The sequence below is a fragment of the Trichinella spiralis genome, assembly GCF_000181795.1.
Source record: "Trichinella spiralis strain ISS 195 chromosome Unknown Scfld4, whole genome shotgun sequence".
NCBI lineage: Eukaryota > Metazoa > Nematoda > Enoplea > Trichinellida > Trichinellidae > Trichinella > Trichinella spiralis.
In genome coordinates this window covers 11844340-11867098 of record NW_003526943.1, presented here as the reverse complement: position 1 = coordinate 11867098, position 22759 = coordinate 11844340, and the positions used below count along the sequence as shown (strand labels likewise).

Sequence of the window (22759 nt, the reverse complement as noted above, 5' to 3'; positions counted from 1 at the left end):
TGTTTTTTATAAGTAATAGCTTCAGTTTCTTTGATTCTATGTATTATTAATTCTGGGAAGATATGGTACTGTCTGAATTTTAAAATTAATGTATATCAAAATACATTGCATCAGGAATGGAAATATTTTCCGTTCAGTTTGACATTTGTGGGCTGCCAGAGGTTCCCAAGGAGTTGAACTTGCGTCACTTAGGCATATCTCGAATGAAAGTTATAACTCGAAGGCATGAAATGTAAAGTCAAACAAAGTGTAATTTAGGAAGAGAATTTTTGGCAACTTTTTTGTTAACAACTTGAAATTTCAACACAGAATAATGCTTGATTGGAAGGAATAAAATTGTTTCGCTAAAGCAGAAACGATCACTACTCATTCACATTTTCAAAGTCATGAGGATCATCAAAGAAGTGCCTGAATGAAGGAGCTGGCAAAGATTTACTTTTTCTGTCAAAAATGAGATTAAGATGGTTAAGTGATTTGAAGTTTGACATCCGCTAAGACCCGCAATGCCTGAAACTCAAGTCCACTCTTGGAAAATTCCAAATAACCTTTGTACCTTTGATTGCACACCAACTTCGCTGGATTATTTGAAGGAAAAACATTGTGAAGCGTCGTTGATGCATTTTCAAAATGGTCATGAGTCATGGCAATAACTGAAATGCCCTGAAAAACGATAATGGACAAACTAAGGCAATTGTTCACGATTCTTGGACTAGTAATCGTAGACGATCGTATCTGGCAACACATTCCAGTACTCTTCAGATGAGTTCCAATAGTTCTTAAACAGAGGTGCAATTCAGCATGCTAAAATTGCCCACTTTCATCGCGCATCCTGTGAACAAGCAATATGGAAGGTCGTCGTAACAAAAGATCGTAATTTCAGAAAATAATTCATGATAGTTGGAAACAAGGGAGGGAAAATTTCCTATTCTTACAACACCTAGCGCCCTGCCCATCAATCGTGAAAAATCAAGCCGAACTACTCATGAAACACGGGTTGTGTTTGATTCCTGATCACATACACCTTGATCTTGCAAAACCATTAGTTGAAGGCAGGATCAATTTAATAAAAGCCACAAAGCAAAAGAAAAGGAATTTTGCAGCAGATAATCTGGTCCTATAAAACAACCATTTATCAACAAATTATTGACATTTAATTTTTTAAGAATTTATTCTGTAAAATTGTACATTTTTTTGCATACGATAATTTCAATTTCAACATGTTTGTTTAAAAAAATTCATTTATGACGTTAATTTAATTTAAAAGTATATATCATAAATTAGATTTTCAGGAGCACAAAATTCGTATTGTTGTGAAGTATCATCAAAACGTACATAAACGACAAAAAATAGCTAAGATTAAGTTTTGAATACATTACAAAATTAAAAAGCTAATAATGAGAAGTTTAAAATTCATACAAAAATCATCGAATTTATTTACTTGTTTGTAAATATTAAGTAAAGTACAAAATATTTTAGTTTTTTGAAGATTTGAAATAGCTTTTGCAGATAATATAAAATATAATTGTTTTAGTGCTTGTTGTGATTGAATTTAATTTCTTCATAATATCACCAATTATAAAACATTTGTCGTAAATGTTTTTTGTAACTATTTAAATTATAATATATAAGTCAACTTTTTTCATACGAAAAAATTTGTCTTCTTGTATAGCTTACAAGTGAAGGTGAAAAAGCATACTTTTGAAATATGCTATATTTATTGTTCTGATGATGGATGCTTTTCGTGAAATATTAAATAGGTTGCTGATGTTGAAAATTTCCACTACAAGCAGACTGTCAGAAATGAACAATGTCACCTACTTATAAGTAGACGCTGCAACAGTATCTCAAGGTTGCACCATTCAGTTGTTTGCTGCATTCGCTCCGCTCTGCAATTTGGCGAAACGTCACATTTTCGTAAGATTGAACAGAATGCCAGGGAAATTTGTAAATTTCATTTGCATAAGTTTCCGAATAATTGCCGCATCGCTGTCAGCTTATTTGTACGAAAGTTGCTGGTTAAGCAAAGATCAGTTGCTGGGCTATTTGTGGGCATTGAACAGTCGACATTCCAAACAACTGGAACCAGCTGCCACTTGGCACAGATTTGGCAATTTCAATCTTCACGTAACCATTTTCTTGCATCTGCTATCCGCCTGCATCATTTGGCAACTGGGCAAGCATATGTAAATACATTATTTTGTCTTTCTTCAAATTTCTTTTTCATACAATTTTCTTTCAGACCGTCACTGAAACCGACATGTCTTCACGATGTGTGGTTCCACACCTTTTGGCTATCGGTAATTCATTACGTGTTGAGCTTGACGAAACTGACCGCTCTGGATACTCACTGGCAGCCGCATCTTCATGAACACATCAACGGATTTTTTAAATTTTTTGTCATCACCATCTGCTTGTATGTGAAACCAGGATGTCGATTTGCACAACGTGTTCACAATGAACAAAGTACACATCGAACATGCACAACTCACGTGGAATAATAATGTACAAATTCACAAAGCTGTCATCATTAAAGCAACTGAAGTAACAGACAGCACTTTGTTCTTTCAAACATTTCATCATATTCAATTATAGAATGTTCAAATCAAAAAAAAACAAAAAATTCAAGCAAAAATTAGTGACAGATATTAAAATTATGTTTTCTTTGCATTCACTTTCAATTTTGAAAAATGCAATGCAAATAAATTATAAAATAAAATTTTTAAAAATAAACTTTTTACTTACAGGCATTATTTCATCATCACAAATATTCTTTGATTTTTTTTTATAAAAAAGCAAATATGAACAAACATGGCAGGTACGTACTGATTTTCTTTTCTTCGACTAAGAGAGCAAAAAATAAAATTAATCTTCGAACAAATTATATATGTTTTCTTTTTTAATAATGATATTAAATTTTATGAAAAAAAATAAAAAGTCAACAACGATAACAACAAGAGAAGAAGAAAAAGAATACTTTCTTTATAATGGATTTACTTTTTTTTTCAAGTGAACTTTTCAGGACAATTTTTCACATTATGTCCAGGTTGTCGACATAGGCCACATTTTCGAACGGCTTTGATCCCAGTGCCTGCTTGGAACCCTCTGCTTGCATTGTGATAAGTTTGCCGGGTGGATTGGGGAAAGTATTGTCCAAAAGTGTTGGATTGACTTTGGACCATTGTCGACCTGGACAACGGTAGTGGACCGACGTCGGCCCAGACAAAAAAATTGCACTTCCCGTGGCCGATCTTGGAGCAGGCGTAAAATGTGCGACCCTTGTTCGGACCCTCCTTGCGTACGGTGAACAGCTTGCTCGGCAGACCGCACTGGCAAATGGCCTGGTTCTCCTGAACCGACGGTTCCGGACCCGGAGCCGGCAACGACACCCGAGCACCGTCCAGTTGTACAAACGCGGGCGGTGGTGGATTCGGGGGCAGTTGTCGAGTTTGCAGCTTATTCGAAGCCGGACAAGTGACGCAGATACGACTGGTCGTCAGCGGATTCGGTGCCAATTTCAACTCGATCAGGCGAGTCTGCCTCAACGTGCACCAATCACAGCGGTCGGCCAGCACTGAGGCGAATTGAATTCTCTCACGCTGGTCCAACCAAATCGCCTCTTTGCAAGATGGATAATTTTCACAGCCGACAAAATAAATACCGTTTCGAGTCTGCTTCAGTCTCATCGAATTGCCACAGGACAAACAACGTGTGCAAACGTTGTCCAACTGTCGCTGTTCTTGTCGTCGAGCTGAATAATTGTTGTCACTTGGACCACTGACCGCGACGGTCGACGGACCCGTGCCGCTGTCGAAGTAAGCCGACAAAGCTTGATCGAGACGTTCAGCCATGGCAGTCACTTGCATGAACACGTGCCAATATTTCGCCTTGTATTCGCCCAGCACATCCTGCTTGGAACGGGAACCGTCGGCAATACGACGCAGCTCGGTTTCGAAGTCGGCCCTCAAATCCGGCTTGGCCAACTGGCAGCCTATGGCGTCGTAACCGTCCACCAAGCCCAAACCCAAAAATCCCGGCAACAGACGCTTGTCCGCGGTCAAGCCAACGTACAGGCGTTTCTGTATGGTTTCGATGTGTTCGGCGTGCGTGGCATCGGTACCGATGCCGAACTTTTCCATCAAGCCGATCAAATCAGCTTCAGTTAACAAATTCGGAGGCTTGGTCTCACCGGTGACCATTTCCACTTGAACATCGAATCGGTCACCAACTGCATACGCAACGTCGAGCTGCTTCTCAGACCAATTTTCATACGGGTGGTACACTTCCAGATAATTTCGTTCTGTGACAATCAAACCGCTAGCACTGAACTGTTCGTCGGCAACTTCAATTTCGACGGTGGTCTGCAAGCCTTGGGCGTCGGCGGATATACAGGCGAGGAAATGCCTGACGACAAACTCGTACAGCCGTCGATGCTGTTGGTGTTGAAATTGTTCCAGATCGACGTGACGAATAGGATGGATCGGCGGATGGGCGTTGTCAGTTTTGTTGCCTTGGCGAGGCTGGACCCCCTGACTGAGCACACGGTTGGCAAACGTGCCCCACTGGCTGTCGTTGACGTGCTGCTTGACCAACGAGACCAGATCAATCTCTTTGGGGAAGAAGTTGGTCTCCGTTCGCGGATAACTAATATAGCCTTGTGTGTAGAGCTTCTCGGCCACCGCCATCGCCTCTTTGGCCGTCATGCCGAGACGTTTGCAAGCCATCTTCTCCAAGCCTACCGTATCCAAAGCGACTGGACGTTTTCTCGTTCGCTTCCTAGAACGCACCGCTCTGACCACGGCCACCGGCGATTCCAAGCACAACTGAAGCAGCGTCGCACAGGCGTGGCGGTCGAACAGCCGACCGCGGCGCCAGTGAAATTCCACCGTCTCGTGCTTGGCGACCAATTTCCAAAACGTCTCGCATATGAACGCCTGATTCTGCTTGTAACGATCGACCACAAGTCCAAGCGTTGGAAATTGACAACTGCCGTAGCTGATCAACTTGTCACCGAGCTGTCTCTTGAACGTGTCACGAAGGCGCAGAGTTTGGAACCGGGTAAACGCCGCCCCGGTGCGCAGGTCCATCTCCTGACGACAGTCGACCGCGTCCGACAGCAAAGCATTCGGCTCGGTCAGCGAAGCCAGCGCCCTAGTGATTGCCTGGCTTGTCAATTCGGAAAACACCGCTCGCTTGACCACAAGCGATGGCTTCACCTCCAAACACACGCCGATCACTTCAAAGCCAATATTCTCACCCTCACGATCACAGTCCGTCCAAATGACCAACAAATCCACCATCCGCACCTCGGCCTGCAATGTGCGCAGCACCGGTTGCATGTCCGGTGAACAACACTTCCGCACCGGAGCCGTGAACAGCTCATCGACGGGAACGCTTTGCCAATTGCGGTAAATGGAATCGAAATCCAAATTCAACAAATGACCACTGACGCTGGTGAACACCATCCGGCACAATTCACCGAACACTGTGCAATTGAATTCGTATATTTTGTTATATTTGGAAAAACCCTCTCGACGATTCATTTGACCGCGACTCAAAATTTGAGCAATTGTTCGAGACGCGTCGTTCTTCTCTGCCACGTTCAAAACACGCCTCATTGTCACCAAACCAACACAAACTACATCAAACTGAAACAACAATAAACAAATCTAATAATACTCCTACGAAAAATCTGCCACTCTATTCTTCGAACCGCTACTATTGCAATAGGAAAAGCATCCATCACATAATCAACAATCAATGTAGATACATGTTGAAACAAATTTGCATAACACTGGTACAATGTGGCACTAATAATATAGCTAAATAAAATGCCCAGGGAACAAATAATTTAAAAATTACACATGCATTTGTGTGTGTGCGTGTTTCGAATTTAAAAACAACGTTAATCTATGCTATATTACAGTAAAAACAAAACTGTACATTATCATTAATAAAAAGGTTAAAAAGGCACTCAGTGAAGTTTCAAATATTGAATCATGCACAGAAAAATAACGACAAAATGAAAAAATTAAATAAACTTCATTCATTTTCTATTCTGATTCAAAACATGAATGAAAAGGCAAAACAAACGAAATCGTTTATCGAAATTCACTTATTAAATATTTTTACTTTTCAATAACACAATTTATCAAGCTTTACTGATCTAATGGACAAATCGAAATAAAATAAGAAAAATAAAACAATAACAATAAACAAAAATACATGAAATACTTGCAAAAAATATTTTCCGGAACACTTGAAAAACGGCAATGAATTTCTGCTATTGTTTTAGGCAGCTTTGGAGAATAGCAATTTGAAATTGCAAAATTTAAACGCGTTTGGAATGCATCACCTTGCATATATGGAGAAACTTAACAGAAGATGAATAAAACAATAAAAACATTTACATTTACAACAAACAAATACGAGAAACAAAGTACTGTAAAATTCAAAAATCAAGAAAATCAAGAATAATTTTCCGTTTTCAGAAGTTAATTTATAGCTAACCTACATTCGTTTCAATTTAAAAAATCAAATTTAAATTTTTAATTTTATATTGCAAATTTAGTTGAAAAATTTAAATAATCACGTGTGAATTTGAATATAATTTTTCCATAAGCGTAAAGTATGGATTACATTTTTTTTAATTCAAAACAAAAACAAATCAACTATATTCACTTTGATATACATTTTTTAGCATTAAATAATTTAGTTTTAAAAAATGCTCTAAAAGTTTTAAAAATGATTTTCTTGATTTTGCAAGTTTATTAATTAATAAGCTTGCAATTAAATAATAATCGAAAATTGTAGAAATTTTTTAAAAAAATTCTGCAAAAATTAATTAATTTGATAAACAAATAGATTAAATAAACATTTTGATATGACATCACGGCATTTGTTTGTGGAATGTTAATTTAATAAATTTGTGTATTTAAAGTGTTCAAAATTAAAAGCCGATGATCAACGCAATTTTTTCTTTCCAATTCAACCTAGAACAATGCATGTATTTTTTTTATTAAACATTTATTATGGAGAAATTGATAAATATGAGATTTGAGGGAATTGTTTTGTACTGATCATGCAACCTACTTTTCGTGAACTGTACTGTTCAGTAGCAGGCTTGTTGACAGTGTTGTGGTTTGCTTGTCTGGTTTCTGTTCTGTTGACAAATGGCGGAAGATATTTTAGCCGACCTCAAGGTATGATTGAAATAAAATTTTGAATTTAAACTTTAGCTGTCAATGAAAGTTGTTTAATATTTGAATGTGATTGATTAGGCAGATGTTTTGAGTAATTTTTGAGTTAATGATTTAACGATCTTTCAACTGCCAGGCATTGGACAATTTGAATTCAACATTTCAGAAGTGCAAACTGTTTGCCAATGGCAATGATCGAATTTTTAGATAATATAGTTTTTTAAAATAATTGTTCATTTATTTTAATTTTGCAAAAATGTTCCGCAGGTGAATTGATGCAGAGAAGTTGCGGCTTCTTTTTTGATTTTGAAGAAATTTCAACCAAACGGTATTTTAGTTCAGGTGTAGATATCAGTTGTGAGAAAATTGTTATTAAAAAGAGTATAAAATTACAAGTGATAAAGAAAGTATTTAATAATTGAAACTGAAGAATATAAGGAGCGCTAATGGAAAACTGAAATGCTCCAGAGGTTGTGTTTCATCTGCGGAAGGCAGAAACGTTAGAAATCAATGAATTCGTAGTTAGCCTCAATATTTGTGTGTGCTTGGTTGGTTTGTTTGAATTTTTCGATAGGCATTGTTGCCCACCCAGTTGGTGGTGAATAAATACATTCATTTGGTGTGTTCAAATTATCTAACCAATTTCATAAGACGCAGGAAAACGGATGGCCGACCGACTGCATAAATCTATACATATATTCAGTAGAAATTGGAAAAAAGAAATACTCTTAATTTTTTTCAATGGAAATTTATTTCTCTTCAACGCAAGAATAAAAAAGAGAAATTTGGTGCAATGATAATTTCAATTTTTACTGCATTAAGGTTTTCCATTTTTTGTGTAAACAAACAGTTTGAATTATTGTTCACTCATTCTGAGATGTTTGTGCTTATATTTGTTTATTTGTTTTCTTGCTTTTACTTTATGCAAAAATGAATAATTGATACAATGGTAGATGGTTTTTTAGCTTGCTTTGCTTTAAATTGAATTTGAAGAAAAAAATCATTAAGCTTTCAAGATTTGCTATCCGTTTATCAAAACCAGTTGTCGTGTGAAGCAGGTGCGTAGAACGCACGACTGGCATTTTATTTATATATATATTTATATTCTTACTGGATGCTTTTTCACCAATGCCAGCAGAGTAGTAAAATTACTGCTGCTCTTCAACAACAAGTTTATTGCAAAAAACTGTTTTAAGCTTGGTGAACAATTAACAACAATTGAATATGAATCTATCGAATACATGTATTATAATTTCTTTCTTTTTACATTCATTTGTACGATTTGATTAATTTGTTGTTCAATTAAGAAAATCATTAAAAGAAGGGTTGTTTTATTGGAAAGAAAAATTGATCGATTTACTTTCAACCTTTTCAGTATTAAATGAAAGTTTCATGTTAAAGTTGAACGACTAAAAAGCTCGACAACAAATATTGTTGAGCTAATTTCATTTCGCAGTCGATCAAACTTTTACAATGCTAAGAAAATCGATCATCATCTTCATCAGTAATTAAAATTTCATCGTAATTAAAAATAAACGATAAGATTTTTAAATTGTATTGACCTTTGTTTTTTGTTTTTAATATTCACTTATAAAGTGGAAGCATTTTTTGAATTTCAGGTCGAGAGAGAATTTTTCTAATACTGTGATTTGTCCATGACTTTGTGATCATTGAATAGAACTAGTCTTGCAGCATTCTTTTTAACCAAGTTTACCGGTTTATCATTTGTTGCTTTGCATTCACTTTTATTTTTACCGATGAACATAATAAGCTCGGCTTTTCAATATGTGAACAATTTTTATTTTTAAAATTCTATTTTTCATCAGCACAAATTTGAAATAGCAAATTCAACATTGACTGCATATTTTTGTTTTTAATTGAATACTATTTCTCATAATATATGCACATGCTAATTTGAAATTTTACAATTCTCTTTGATTTTAATTGCTTTCCTATAAACTTTGGGTTTTATTTGGTTGAGTACTTTAGAACAACAGTAACCTAGAAATAATGGAAGCTAATTGCAACTTTTCACAGTTGACGTCAGTATAATACGAATAAATAAATAAGTAAATGTAATATATAGATGTGAAAGTTGATTTTTATATGGCTTAATTTGATTTTCCATTAAACATGTTGCTTAGCTAAAATAAACATTGTACTGTAGATAAATGCAGTTTTCTTTCCTTTTTTGTTTATTGATTAATGTTGCACGTGAAATTTGTTCTACCATCAGGTAAACGTGTATGACGATTAGATTTTTAATGTTTAATGAAATATTTTCCATAATTAACAGTCCAATTTATTCACCACAGTGATGAAAGGAAATTCACGTTGCTTATTCAATTCAACTCGATACATTCTTCTAATTTTGAATGTTGCTTAGTGCGTTTTGGTTTCATGGAAGAAGGCAAAAAAATATTCCTTTTCTAATTTTCATTTTTAAATCTACGAAAAACTGTTAAACGCTATGGATAAGTTTTTCAAAAGATAAAACAGCAAAAAGCAAATTATGTCTTATTTTTAAATCTTCTTGTTCTTGGGCTAGATTTTTTTGAATTAACCTACAGTAAACAGTTGCAATTATGTTGTCTAAGGACAGATGTTGCAAGCAATTGAATTTACACCAAGCAGTTCAGTTTGCATTTAATGAATTGGTAACAAATGATTTTCGTCTGATTGTGTTTTTTTTCTAAAATCAATTCACCTAATAAATTTTGAAAAATACCTTACTTCTGTAATTTTAGCAAAACCTACTTGCAATAGTTTTAATTTTGTATCAAATTTCAATGCATAAAAATGAAGCCAACAGCAACATCTCTTCAATCTGATTGCATACATAATATGCTTGAGAGATTTTTTTCATTTAAAATTTGAAAATATCTCAAATTTACCAGTATATTTTTATTTTATTTTAGTCTTTCGAAATTCCAACTCCACCAAGCGGAACAATAAAAGTTTTTGTCCAGGTAAGCGCTTAGAATTGGTATATTTAAGCAAATAGATCTATGTATATAGAAATATGAGTTTACATTATTATGTGCTTGTATGATTTTTTAACCTCTTTGAAATGTATATAATATCAACGGAACTTATTTGTAGTAGTATTGAAAATGACATTTCAACAATTTCAGTATTTTTTCTTTTACTTTTTTCAACTTATGATGCAGTCAATCGATTGATTGAGATAATTTAAATTTAAATGCCAATGTTATACGTGTCGTCAGATTGATTGATATTGATGGAAATGTTGAACTTTTTCAATTATAGCAGTTAATTTTTGTTAAATTTCAGGGCAATTTGGATGAACGACAAGGGAAAACTATTTTCATAACATGTCACGATATTGGAGCTAATTGTAAGTAAATTGTATTGCCATTTTTTCCTACAAATAAATAATTCTTTTTCAGGTTAAGAATTTGTTCAATAAATTGAAAAGTTTTTCGTGTTAAATAAATGTATGAATTTCAGATAAAAGTCTCGCGCAGTATGTGATGAATCCTTGCATGACTGACGTCAGGAATAAATCTATCTTTTTGCACGTTTGTGTCGTTGGACAAGAAGATAATGCGCCAAATCTGCCAAATGAGTAAAATTCTCAGTTGTGTATTTTGTTTAGTTGTAATTTTTTTATAATTTTTATTTTTAGTTTTGTTTTTCCTACGTTGGATAAAATTGCAGAAGATTTATCGTTCGTTTTGGATTATTTCAAGTAAATATTTTTAATAAAAAATAAAATTCTACATAGATATACAAATTGTAACAATGGAATGTTTGTATTTCAGTTTCAAAACTGCGATTGGATTCGGAGAAGGTGCAGGAGCAAATATAATATGCCGTTTTGCTGTAATGATTTTTCTTGTTCTTTTACTGTTTCTAGTATTTTATTCTTTTTCAAGATGATGCATTCCAATCGATGCCTTGGTATTGTTCTTGTCCACTGCACGTCTACTACTGCTGGGGTGGTGGAATATATTAAAGATAAAGTAAACAAAAATAAAGCATATTTATTGCTTTTTGAAAATTGATCAATTAAAAACAATTATTTATTTTGTAGATGATTGGTCGAAAGTTGAGCTGTCACGTTATCAATCAGTCGGCATTTGATTATTTGATATTTCACAAATTTGGCTCTGTACATAATCTATTATTGTGTATCCAATCCAGATGATGACCGTATATAGATGGTTTTTTTATAGACTGCCGACGACAATCCAGAAAAAGTTGCGGAATATTTGACTCACGTGAAAGAGAAATTGAATCCGTACAACATGAGCTTATATTTGGATAGTTTCATGCGCAGAACTGATTTGTCGACAGATTTAGCCGAGAAACTTCAGTTAGTGATTGGTCACTTTTCAAATTCCATCTTCAGCTATTATCATTTCTTTTTTTTTTTAATTTCCTCTTTCAGAGTCGATGCGCTTCTTGTGGTTGGTTCTCGCGCATCCCATCTGCACACTGTCTACACTATGCATCAGTCGATGAGCAAACTGAAGTCCACTTTATTGGTCGTTGATGATGTCGGAGACGTCATTTCCGAAGCTGTATATATACATATATAATAAGCCTTATTAAATCTGTTCTGAAATATAAATTCCATTTCAATTTTAGCCTGAAAAACTCACTCGAGCGTTGATTCTTTTCGGAAAAGGTTGCGGTGTCAGTAAGTGAACAATCAATTTTGGCATGTCATCAATTTTTCAAATTTTTCTCCTCTTACCAGTGAATGGTATCAGCATTCCTGGGATGGATTTGCAGCGCACTTTGTCCAGTTCAATGGAAGATGCAGATCGACCAAGAAAATTATCCCTGACTAAAGCACCAAGTCCTCATGCGTGAACGGCATGACTTGCACGAATTACTTTTTTTCTTTACAAATTTGGTTTTGGTTCCGCAGCATCACGATTTTTCTTACCTAATTCAACTCAGAATAGCAGCATCAGTTATAATAATGATAATAATATTATTATTGTGGGATAATACTACTACTACTATTTAGATGTTATTATTTCATTTGTACATTCATAACTGTAGTTAGTATATGTTTTACTTGTTTTATGGAAATTGATATTACTCTTTCAACATTGTTTTTTCTTTCACTTTCATGTGAAAGAGATAATATATCAAATTATAATATGCATGTTTGCAACCATTATTAATTATCTTTTTTCTTTTAAATTGTAAATGTGTTTCAAAAATTGAATTTTAGAGATGGTCCAATTTGGACAAATTTTTACCTGAGCCAATGATTTTAGCGGAGGCATTTTTTATTGGTTTCGAATGATTTTTCATGCGATTCGCTCCTGTGTAAATGCTCTTGCTTTGCATACGCAGCTCAGAATTTCATCAGCTGCACTAGTGCAAAATATGTTATTTGAAATTTTTATAATTTATGAGCAGCATTTTTTCATATGAGCGAATCGTAAAAAATCATTTAACCAATAAAATAAAACGACCAATAAAACTCCTCCTTCCCCACCCCCTATCGAAGAAATTTTGAAATAAAATTCACTTTAAATTTGTTCACTATTATTATTTTCAAATTTATGATAAATGCCATTGATTATTGAGAAAAATACAACGTAAAACCTTTTTTTTGAAATTTTCTATTTTTTTGAAAAAGCCAAAAACAACAACAACACAAAACAAACTAAAAGTAATTTGAAACTTAGCAGAGTCTTTGCGAAATAAAGAATTTCATTTACCTTAATAAGGAGTTTAAATTACAATATGCTACAGAGAATATATTAAAATGATCATATTTCAACATCATTCGATGATGACCACTTATTCCGTTGGAATTGTTCAATCGGGCAATTGTGGTCCACCATTGTGGTAATTGCCTGTTATTTCTGAACCTGTAAAATCCATTCCAGGATTCTATAACAGTAAAATATGAAATAATGCTAGAAGCAAAAGGGAAATAAAATTATCATTCAAACTTCTTTCTGAAACTTCTCCAAAACTAATTTTCTCTCCATGTAATCAAATGTCTCCTCATCTGCTTTAAAATCACCATCTGCGAACAAACTGCGCCAACAATTTGAACTGTCTGCTTTTGCTTTGGACAACATTATACATAATAAATTCTTCTCCACTGTCCAAGTCGACTCATTTTCGTGCACAATATTAAACAATTCCCCCTAAAATATGACTCATGACTGAAAAATGATCATTTTCTAATTCAATATTAATAATACTTATCAATATGCAGTTATAGAGGAAATTTTAATTAAAAAATTACCTTCAATAAAGGTTCGCCATTAATTTCAAAGCGAACTGTTTTCTTTGTTATTTCTCCAAATAACTGTTTCCCTTTTACAGGCTTTTGAAGTTCAAATTCAACGAACACTTCTTCTAGAGTTTGCCACCAACGACCCCATGGAGTCTGACAAGCGATGATTCCTGAACGTTCATCAAAGTGTGACATATTCTAATCCTTATTTCCAAGCTGAACATTTTACCCATTTAGCAATATTACAAACTATATACATATATATATACATAAATTGCATAATCAAAAAGTAATCGAACACAAACCATTATAATTTGGAAAAAAAATGTCCAACGTTAGAATAAAGTTTTACTAGACAAAAAACCATTTTTTACCAACTAACTACAAACTAGCATTTGTAGCGTTCAAATAATTTGCAAATATGAAAAGATTCTATCACTGAGTAACATAATTTTTCAAAAAAAATGTTTTCTTCAGTAACCGAGTTCTTTAACCGAAAATCTAAAATAAAACAAAAAACAATGCATATATTTTAATAACATTAAACTATTTCAAAAGAATTGTCATTGCATTAAATGTTACATTTAACATGAGCATCTGTTTCTTTAGAAAAAAAGCGCTTATTCCCGTTAGCAACATTTAACTAAATCTATTCTTAGAATTCAAAGCAGACATTACTATGATGATATTAATAATGAGCTTTAACTATTTGCCTATTTATTAATGAAGTTCAATGTTTTCCGCTTTTTATATTCATATTTTAATTCATTTCACATTCGACGGAGAATGTATATTCTTAATTAAATTATCTATTTTATCAATTCATCATATTCTCATCCACACGTCAGAAATTGCAAAAAATATAACATTGTATACTGTAGAAAATAATTAGCAAGATTGCAAAAATAATTTCAACTTGACTTTCATGAATATGAAATATTTCAGTTTATTTAAATAATTTAAGTAACAAAACAATTACACAGTTAAAGTCAACGCTCTTAAGGCAATTTATATATTCTCAAATAAAAAAACAGTCATTTTTATCTGCTTCAGAATTCGCATAAATGAACTTACATTTGAAGAAATATCGATGTTTCAACATATGCTAAATTTCAATGTGCTTTCTGTAATACAGCTCCAATGGTGGTCGCTAAAGGTAAATATTAATTTCTCTTTAAAATTTTAATTTTCCTTTACAAACCATATTTCTCCAACGCGTTCGGTAGATAAATTTCATTGAATGATCTTTCCCCATAATTTCATGATTGCACAAAATGTCAAACTGAAAAAATTATGATCAGTAATTTTGTCTTCAATCTTTCATAAATACAAATATTTACATCTTTGAAACGTGCGAGGTCACCGTAAATTGTTTTTGCTAATAGCTTTTTAAGATGAGCAACTGTCGTCTGCCATGAACAGCAAATGAATGGACATTTTATGGGTTCCATTGTATGATCTGGGCGTAACCAAACAGTCACCTGAAATGTAATGCCAAACAGAACTTCACTTATTAAAAATTAAAAATCATTTAAAATAAAATCCATATAACTTTCATTAACAAACAATTTTCAACGCTTACATGTTCATCGAGGCGGTGATAATTTTCGTTCGCACTACTGCTAGATGCATTCGCATCTGATTCTGCTGAAAATAATACAAAAAACAGACTAAAAAATGAAAATTCACACAACTGAAAAGATTAAAATAAGATAAATAAACCAAATAAATAAAAAACCATAAACCAAGAAATACGGTATAAAAAATCATTTTACTTATATTCAATGGATTGTCGAACGGAAGGCCGTGCTTTTTGTGAAAGGCTTCTCTTCTTTCCATTTCATCTAAATGGAAAATGATCAACCTAATGAATATATTCTTACTAAATGAAAACCCACTTCTAAACAAATTGGGAACAAGTTTGTATACAATATCTTGCAATGATCGATCTGGCATTATGTAATTTGTTGGATGACTTTGATGAATCACGATTTCACATTTCGGGCACGTTACATTACTTGATAAGTGATTCAGAAGGCATGTTTTGCAGACTAAATTTTCAAAAAGAAATAAATAACCATCTTTCATCAGCAATGATGAACTCACATGCATGCAAACATTCTGTAACTGTTGTAGCGTCGATCAAATAACCTTTGCAAACATAACATGTAATATAAGGATTTAAACTTCGCAACAAAACTTTACGGGTTTCCATTAAAATTATGATTTTGCTAAGTGAAACAAAAAATTATCACAATTTCATATCAGCTTTTCATAATAATCAATTGTCCAATAATACTGTAGAAAATAAAATATTAAGATCAATAACAATTACAGTACACATTGTATAGATATTGTAGATTGTTTTGAAAAAAAATGAAAAAATGCATGATTGATAAAGTTGCAGAAATAAATTTTATTTGTTTTATCATCCATTGAAAATAAAATAACGGAATGTTGCAAAAGAACTGAAGCTTTTCGTTATAAAAATAAGAAATAATTATTATAAAAACACTGAAAATTTACTGATAAAAAATTTAGTTAGAAAATGTTTTAAAAAGATATTTTTACAGTAAGACGTTAATATTACTGTAGGCTTTTATTTGTTTGTTCACATGATGGTGCTATATAATTTTGCATTTTTGTTGTGTAAACATTTTTTAAAGTCTTTTATCGAAGTTAAGTTTTTCTGTAAAGAATATTTGGGGAAAAATATTCTTTAAATACTTGGATCTGGCAAAATGTTTCATAACACAGTATCTGTTTACTTGTTTTTAAGCAATTTTTTCTGTAACATTCAACATTTTTGGTATAAAATTAATATTACAATTAAAATATTACAGCTTTTTTAAATATTAAAATTAAAACAACTTATTTTGAAAAATAACATAAAACAAAAAGAACTTCAAAATCAAACCTTTCTACTGTGAAATGTTTACGTTTGTTCATATTTTGGGGTTTTAATAAATTACATACATTTTTAAAAGGTAAGATTCCCACGGTAGTGTACATGTGACGTAATGCACAGTTTTGTTTAAATTATTGTGGTTACTATGTCACAAAGGTGTTTGCACTGACATTGTAAATATTAACTTAAATTAATCAGCATGTTGCTTGTTGCATAGCAACATGTTATGTAAAAGTTGTTTTCACGTAGTGACATTCTTAAAATTGACAGTTTTCATTTATAGATATCCATATTTCAGTTTTCGATTTTTCAATTTAAACTTCACGGTTGAATTGGGCAAAGTGATTGTGAGAATGCATAAAACGCGACAGCTGAATTATTTTTGAAATAAATCTTATATCCAGTAAAATATGAAGCATTAATTTGAAGTTGATGTTAAGATTTTAATGATAATACTAGGCTTTCTTTTGAAATATTTAACATCTTAAAATGTTGACTGCATTAGATGCATAATTTGCAAATAGAACAATAATTGTTAAACTGGTTTGTTGGTAAATATTTGAAAAGAGGATACCAGGCAAGTTGCAGTGAAGCATTAATTGTGTAGTATTGGTTACAGTAAAATTGGCAATTTTCATTGTTACTTAAGTCTAAAAAAGTAAAGAGATCACTGACCGCAATTTTCAGTTGAAAATTATTCAATTGTCAAGTAACATGAATCATTCATAATAGGTGAGTGGGATTTTCTGTAGAATATTATTTATTCCTTCCTGAGATGCCTTGAACATTTGTATTATTTGAAGAAAAGTATTTGTTATTTCAGCTTTGCATTCAAAGCTTCTTTAATTTACTGATCGTTAGCTGACAATTTTTTCTATTCATAATCAACCATTGACGAGTAGCTAGTGCGTTTTCAAGACAGTTTAGTGAACAGTAATATTCTTAGCTGCCATTTATTTATTATATTCTTCACAGTTATATGGTTGAAGCGTACATTAAGACGTTCAGTACATCACATTTACAAATTTATGGTTGTATGTGAATATCAGTCAACATGCAAGTTATATTGATTTTTTTTGAAATTATATGCGTTTAATTTGAATGATGAATTTTATGTTATTTTGACAAATTTTGCCGTACATTTGTCAATTTTTGTTTATTAATATTTTGATCATTCCTTTTGTTTCCTTGAAAACAGTGTTTTTAATTTAAAATTTTGAAATCTTTGAGAAAAACTACAAATCAAATGCATAAAGTATGCTTTTAAGAAAAGAAATTTTTTGTTTCAATGACAAATTTTGTTATGTGAAATTTTCATTCCATTCACGTTATTGATTGATGATTAATAATTGCTTGTAAAAATGTACGTTCATTTATATTATTGTAAAAATTTATCTGTAGCATAATTGTTACAGTATTTTATTATTGAAATGCGATATTTTGTCATTATGCCATTTGATGAACTTTTTTAGGACTAGTAAAATGATAACTTATTCACCGGTTCAAATTTCAATTCACATATTATTGTTTGGTTTGGGTAAATTTAGCTTAATCTGTTTTTTTAACTGTTTATTAATATATTTTCTTTTTTTATTTAGTCTCTTTACCAATTTTAATTTTCAATAAATTCGTTTGGCCGTACAGACGTGGATTTTATTGCGATGATGAATCAATTCGATATCCATTTAAAGAATCAACAGTTAGTATGACGGTGTTGAATTTGATCATCTTTCCCGTTCCAATTTTAACCGTAAATAGAGGAAAATTTTTTCAGTTGTTAATTTTTACGAAAAAAATGGTTGATTAAAAATTGAATTTTTAGATATGCTTAGTTGAATTGTACCGAGTGATAAAATTTGAACCGGCGACGCTTTCAAGACCTGCAGAAAAAGTGGAAGTTTTATTTGGTTATAAGCTTCATCCAATTTTTTCACGACTTTATTATTACTGTGGTATTTATGATTACATTCTGAAAATTATTTTAAAAAGAATTTGTTTTTGTAAAGTTAAGGTGCCAGTTTGAGTTCATATTATGAAGATTTTTGCATGCTTGTTTTCTTGTTTTTTTACACAGGCTTTTTTCTGTTGGGTGCTGCCGCTACACAGACTATAACCGACATTGGAAAATATAGCATTGGACGCCTTCGTCCACATTTTTTGGCAATTTGCCAACCAGATATTGATTTAAAGTCTTGCGACGGCCATACTTATATCGAGAATTTCAGTTGTACAAATTATGACGACTGGTTATCCAAAGATGCACGACTGTCATTCCCTTCTGGCCATTCGTCTCTGGTAGCATACGGAATGCTTTATATAGTGGTAATTTATGATTTCTACCATTCCACTTTTTTTGATAACATGCAGGTTTGCATTTTAAAGATGTATTTGCAAATACGTGTTCAATGGGGCATTTACAACAGACTGATAAAGCCGTTTATTCAATTCATTTTCATTTGCCTGGCCATTGCTATTGGCTTGTCTCGTATTTCCAATTACAAGCATCACTGGAGTGATGTCTTATGCGGATTAGCTCTTGGCTTTTTTACAGCTTCTCTGTTGGTATTCAATTTTGAATATTTTACATTGCTTTTCTCTTTTAATTTGCATCTGAACACTCTGCAATTCGATTACATTTTAGGTAATCCATGTAATGCAGATGGGCAAAGAGGAAATTTGGCATTTTGGTGTGACAGATGACAAATCGACCACTGGAATAGAAGCGGGAAAAGATTCGGTGAATCTTCAGACAATTCAAACTAATACCAAGTAACTGATTGATTCACTTTATATAAAAGAAAATTGCACATTCTTTTCAATTGCTGCGTAATATTTTAGCATCGATGCTTCTCGTGATGTCTGATCAAGTTTCGTATCATGAAAATACAGCTTATGTTGTACCATGAAATTGCAATTTTTTGTTAGCTTGTTGTGCTTTAACACACGAAAACTTACCGTGGCATATCTGTTACCAGTTGGCTATGCTTTTCATATTTGATGCCGTGTAAGTATTCACGTAGTGCTCCGGTGTTGTTTAATAATTTGAATAAAAAACACTTAAACTTGCGTGTAGATGTATTTAAAATAAAAATGAATATTCCACCCTGAACATCTATTTTGCAATGCAATTAGCAGCATGCAGCATGTGAAAAGGGCAAAAATTCTCCTTGTACCTAGTAAAAGTCAAATACAATATGTCATTAAGAATAATTACGTTTGTGAAAGCTTTATTTGACCGTGTCAAAGCAGATATGCCCACCAGTAGAAAATATCTCTGCCTTTTGGATCACTTTGTCACAGTATTTTCCACAAACAGATAGATATACACGAAAATTATTTTAGTTAAACATAATGCAGAGACAAAACGCAACTATCATCTTGTGTACGCTTTGATATGTGATTGTTTAAAAGTTGTCAAATTAATATACAAGTCCCGTTCATTGAAACCAAGAACTGAATTTATTCAAAAAAACACTACTTAAGTAATAATGGATACAATGGCATCTGTAAATGAAATGTCATGTACTAAGAGAAGCAAATAGTAATGCAAATGATTAAAATTTTCAAAATTCACTTTAAAATATCTGTTTCATTAAAATGCTTGTGACTTTTCCGTCTGTTCTTCAATGATGGACTGCGTGATCAAGTTGTTGATAAGCTTTTCTAAATCATCCAAACGAGTGCCCATATCGTCAAGTGCACCGCTGTTAAGGAAGTTAATTTTTCAAGAAATAACTAAAATTACATTACCAAAAAAATTTCAAAATTAAATTTCTTTTTAAATGAATTAAATACGCCATATCATTTGAAACAAAAGAAAAACAGATTATGCAGTAAATGAATGAAAGGATATTTCTTTTCATAATGCGCTCCGACATAGTACAAAAACGGTCCTGCATCTCGTTAAACAGATTAGACAGCTTAAAACAGTTTCACATTATTATATGCATTAAAAAAATAATAATAATTTAAATTGATGAACATACATTATTCCAAACGTTATCATCTAATTCGAGTGCTGAATTAAAATCCATGGCTTCTTTAGTTTTTTCATCAGATTCCCCATGAAATCGTTCATCCACATGTTCATTTCTGAAATTAAAGCAATCATCAATTAATTCCTAAACAACAACTTTATTAGTTACGATTGATGATCTGCTTCTTCTGGGTGAACATCCAAATCTTCTGTGCCCAGAGGTTTGCTGCTGTTATTTTCGTTCATTGTCACAAACTGAATAAATTTTCACACATGCATTACTATCAAATTCATGTTGTGCATTATAACAAAGAATAAATATGGGCATTTCAGAACCCTGCTTTCGTGATTTCGGAAACGCAAATGCAAATAAATATTTTATTTAAAATTAACATTAAGATAAATTTTAAGTTTGTCAGCATTTTCTTGTTTAACTAAAAAAGTTGCAATATCAATCTGATTATAGCCATTTGAATTCCGATGTCTTTATAACTATCGGTTCTTCTGAATAATGGTATGCCGGCTTTTTCCAAAATCGTCTACAACAAAAAAACAAAAACACTTTACTATTTCACCGTAAAGAAATAAATGTCTTCCCCACTTGCTGACTGATGATCAAGTTATCAAGTTCGTGCAAAAGTTCACCAACTAATCTTCTGCGTTTCAATTCAGTTTCTTTATTCAAAGTCTACAATTGAAAATGAAAAAAAATAATAAAAAAATAATTTTTAAAACAACAACACCTCAAGCTCTAGACGATTTCGTTCCGCAGTGCTCAAAGTTTCTGCAACTGAATAACAACGACGGATATCAAGCTCTTGACGTGTAAGAAGAGCTTCCCTGGCAAGATTCGATTCATTCACAAACTGTGAGTACTTTTCAAACATATCATATTCTTTCAAATCTTGAATATCCTACAAAAAATCGTACGGTTCACTTCATAAATATTTCTCTCAAAATCAAACTGTTCACTTTCAGTTCACAGACTATTTGGAAAACATTATCATCTACCAAAGAACCGGCCAGTGCAAACAACACATTATCGTCAATTATTTTTCGTTCACTGGATTTCAAATTGTTAGTAAGAAGTTTCAGCTGCCGAAAGTAAGTGTCCCTCTTACACTCTGGGGCACTTCTTTCTCCGTTCATAACTTAAAAATGCCGTAAACTTCTCCACTGTCAACAACAATTATTACGGAATGTTCATTCACCTGCTGAAATATTAAATTTCTTAGGACAAAAGTCAAATCGTATGCACTATACAAATCTATACAAAGATTAAAAATAAACTGCACTGATAAAATACTTGTATGTAAAAAAACAGCAAACCGTAAAAGGTGTTTCTCAAAAAAACTCGTTAAAAATTAGAAATCTTAAATTTCGTCAAAAATACATATATTCAATAAAATAAATATAAAAGCAACAAACAAATCTTTTAACTAACTATAAATTTAAACTCTCCAATGGTTTAAACAGTGAAAAAAGTAAGTCAATGCACAAAAACAAAGTAATAAAATGAACAACAAATTGCATTTACGCACAAAATAATATTATAAAATTAAATACCACAAAAATTACAAAATGATAAATTACTCACATTTAACTAGATAATTAAAATTTAAAAAATCAAATAATTTGACGCATTCTTATGTTCAATTGTGACAACAAAGAAAAATGCATACTGTAGGAATAAAAAAAGTAAGTACGTTTCGAAAAAGTTCAAATACATAACATTTACTGATGTTCATTTCGCATTTTTCCTTTTCTTATTTTATACACTTTCTTATTGTAAATTCCTTTGCATTAATTACATTTCGTTGAGCCTTCAACTGTGAATATTAAAGCAATACATCAAGAGAGTGACAAATCGAAAAAGTATTACAAATAATAAGTACTATAAATTCCCCGTCGAATTTTCCTTTTCTGATCGTCAGGTTCTTCTGACGATCTAGTTTCAGAGCGGTAAACCAAAGTCATTCGCGTTCGAAAATCATTCACTACCCTAATTGGTAAATCAAGTAGTTACGATTCACACTATTTCAACATCTGTGTCAAGGACCAGCGTCTTTCCTTCACACTGATACCAATCAAATCAGTCTTTTCGACTTATCTTGCAGTTCCTGTACTTTTTACACAGTATCAGCACTGCATACAGGGATCCGATGAGTTCTGTCTGCTATGCGAAACTTCTTGATTCAAGCAAGTAACGCACACTCTATTCATTTACGCAATTTACTACGTAAACAGTAATTTCAAACGCACCTACAACTTCACCTTCATTTTCATGACACAGCAACTGTTTCGACAGTAACGACTGCACTAGGTCACCAATAATCGACGAAATAAATATTTATTCTTATTCGATATTTATCAATACAGTGATAATACAGTAAGCGCATTATGATGTTCAGGATCTATTTCTTACCACAATTCATAACATT

At 32.4% G+C, this 22759-nt stretch overlaps 8 protein-coding genes across 8 annotated transcripts; 3 read left to right on the top strand and 5 right to left on the bottom strand.

The window, feature by feature from the left end:
- Positions 1-46: 46 nt before the first annotated feature.
- Tsp_06570 (hypothetical protein) lies at positions 47-744 on the bottom strand. Its single transcript, XM_003378652.1, has 4 exons — positions 546-744; positions 437-507; positions 105-198; positions 47-72 (listed from the first exon to the last, which is right to left on the bottom strand). Exons 1-4 carry the CDS (start codon positions 742-744, stop codon positions 47-49), a joined length of 390 nt encoding a protein of 129 aa, XP_003378700.1.
- Positions 745-1929: 1185 nt separating this feature from the next.
- Positions 1930-2498, top strand: Tsp_06571 (hypothetical protein). Its single transcript, XM_003378651.1, has 2 exons — positions 1930-2183; positions 2240-2498. Exons 1-2 carry the CDS (start codon positions 1930-1932, stop codon positions 2496-2498), a joined length of 513 nt encoding a protein of 170 aa, XP_003378699.1.
- A 504-nt stretch (positions 2499-3002) lies between these two features.
- Positions 3003-5615, bottom strand: Tsp_06572 (DNA topoisomerase 3-alpha). The gene has a single exon (XM_003378650.1). It carries the CDS (start codon positions 5613-5615, stop codon positions 3003-3005), a length of 2613 nt encoding a protein of 870 aa, XP_003378698.1.
- Positions 5616-8310: 2695 nt separating this feature from the next.
- Positions 8311-12038, top strand: Tsp_06573 (Ndr family protein). Its single transcript, XM_003378649.1, has 12 exons — positions 8311-8367; positions 10115-10165; positions 10491-10558; positions 10675-10785; positions 10846-10908; positions 10982-11075; positions 11096-11182; positions 11254-11331; positions 11396-11535; positions 11611-11743; positions 11811-11862; positions 11923-12038. The coding sequence occupies exons 1-12, from the start codon at positions 8311-8313 to the stop codon at positions 12036-12038; spliced, it is 1050 nt and encodes a 349-aa protein (XP_003378697.1).
- A 966-nt stretch (positions 12039-13004) lies between these two features.
- Positions 13005-13629, bottom strand: Tsp_06574 (NudC domain-containing protein 2). The gene is made up of 3 exons (XM_003378648.1): positions 13444-13629; positions 13142-13342; positions 13005-13079 (listed from the first exon to the last, which is right to left on the bottom strand). The coding sequence occupies exons 1-3, from the start codon at positions 13627-13629 to the stop codon at positions 13005-13007; spliced, it is 462 nt and encodes a 153-aa protein (XP_003378696.1).
- A 294-nt stretch (positions 13630-13923) lies between these two features.
- Positions 13924-15649, bottom strand: Tsp_06575 (polycomb group RING finger protein 3). The gene is made up of 7 exons (XM_003378647.1): positions 15586-15649; positions 15329-15485; positions 15210-15298; positions 15017-15081; positions 14775-14915; positions 14636-14716; positions 13924-13935 (listed from the first exon to the last, which is right to left on the bottom strand). Exons 1-7 carry the CDS (start codon positions 15647-15649, stop codon positions 13924-13926), a joined length of 609 nt encoding a protein of 202 aa, XP_003378695.1.
- A 1721-nt stretch (positions 15650-17370) lies between these two features.
- On the top strand, positions 17371-19340 carry Tsp_06576 (lipid phosphate phosphohydrolase 1). Its single transcript, XM_003378646.1, has 8 exons — positions 17371-17402; positions 17815-17879; positions 17941-18041; positions 18165-18294; positions 18417-18664; positions 18725-18904; positions 18984-19111; positions 19268-19340. The coding sequence occupies exons 1-8, from the start codon at positions 17371-17373 to the stop codon at positions 19338-19340; spliced, it is 957 nt and encodes a 318-aa protein (XP_003378694.1).
- Positions 19341-19934: 594 nt separating this feature from the next.
- Positions 19935-22073, bottom strand: Tsp_06577 (conserved domain protein). Its single transcript, XM_003378645.1, has 10 exons — positions 22057-22073; positions 21625-21661; positions 21488-21532; positions 21062-21232; positions 20894-21006; positions 20812-20857; positions 20488-20573; positions 20329-20434; positions 20219-20262; positions 19935-20046 (listed from the first exon to the last, which is right to left on the bottom strand). Exons 1-10 carry the CDS (start codon positions 22071-22073, stop codon positions 19935-19937), a joined length of 777 nt encoding a protein of 258 aa, XP_003378693.1.
- Positions 22074-22759: the final 686 nt, after the last annotated feature.

Bases quoted from the DNA above. Each gene is read 5' to 3' on its own strand.
- Tsp_06570 (XM_003378652.1), bottom strand. From the start codon at position 744: ATGTGTTGCCAGATACGATCGTCTACGATTACTAGTCCAAGAATCGTG. The intron at 508-545 runs GTTATTTGGAAT...CTTGAGTTTCAG, and splicing joins GTGCAATCAAAGGTACAAAG to GCATTGCGGGTCTTAGCGGA. The intron at 199-436 runs GTAAATCTTTGC...CTTTCATTCGAG, and splicing joins TCTCATTTTTGACAGAAAAA to ATATGCCTAAGTGACGCAAG.
- Tsp_06577 (XM_003378645.1), bottom strand. The intron at 20,435-20,487 runs GTAACTAATAAA...CTTTAATTTCAG, and splicing joins GAAGAAGCAGATCATCAATC to AAATGAACATGTGGATGAAC. The intron at 20,263-20,328 runs GTATGTTCATCA...AACTGTTTTAAG, and splicing joins ATGATAACGTTTGGAATAAT to CTGTCTAATCTGTTTAACGA.
- Tsp_06574 (XM_003378648.1), bottom strand. From the start codon at position 13,629: ATGTCACACTTTGATGAACGTTCAGGAATCATCGCTTGTCAGACTCCA. The intron at 13,343-13,443 runs GTAATTTTTTAA...GTCATATTTTAG, and splicing joins ATGGCGAACCTTTATTGAAG to GGGGAATTGTTTAATATTGT. The intron at 13,080-13,141 runs GTTTGAATGATA...TTACTGTTATAG, and splicing joins TGGAGAAGTTTCAGAAAGAA to AATCCTGGAATGGATTTTAC.
- Tsp_06575 (XM_003378647.1), bottom strand. From the start codon at position 15,649: ATGGAAACCCGTAAAGTTTTGTTGCGAAGTTTAAATCCTTATATTACA. The intron at 15,299-15,328 runs GTTTTCATTTAG...TATATTCATTAG, and splicing joins CCCAATTTGTTTAGAAGTGG to GTTGATCATTTTCCATTTAG. The intron at 15,082-15,209 runs GTAAAATGATTT...TATTATTTTCAG, and splicing joins CGACAATCCATTGAATATAA to CAGAATCAGATGCGAATGCA.
- Tsp_06571 (XM_003378651.1), top strand. From the start codon at position 1,930: ATGCCAGGGAAATTTGTAAATTTCATTTGCATAAGTTTCCGAATAATT. The intron at 2,184-2,239 runs GTAAATACATTA...ATTTTCTTTCAG, and splicing joins TGGCAACTGGGCAAGCATAT to ACCGTCACTGAAACCGACAT.
- Tsp_06572 (XM_003378650.1), bottom strand. From the start codon at position 5,615: ATGAGGCGTGTTTTGAACGTGGCAGAGAAGAACGACGCGTCTCGAACA.
- Tsp_06576 (XM_003378646.1), top strand. From the start codon at position 17,371: ATGGTTGTATGTGAATATCAGTCAACATGCAA. The intron at 17,403-17,814 runs GTTATATTGATT...GAACTTTTTTAG, and splicing joins GAATATCAGTCAACATGCAA to GACTAGTAAAATGATAACTT. The intron at 18,905-18,983 runs GTATTCAATTTT...ATTACATTTTAG, and splicing joins TTTTTACAGCTTCTCTGTTG to GTAATCCATGTAATGCAGAT.
- Tsp_06573 (XM_003378649.1), top strand. From the start codon at position 8,311: ATGCTTTTTCACCAATGCCAGCAGAGTAGTAAAATTACTGCTGCTCTT. The intron at 10,559-10,674 runs GTAAATTGTATT...TTCAGATAAAAG, and splicing joins GATATTGGAGCTAATTGTAA to TCTCGCGCAGTATGTGATGA. The intron at 11,863-11,922 runs GTAAGTGAACAA...TCCTCTTACCAG, and splicing joins CGGAAAAGGTTGCGGTGTCA to TGAATGGTATCAGCATTCCT.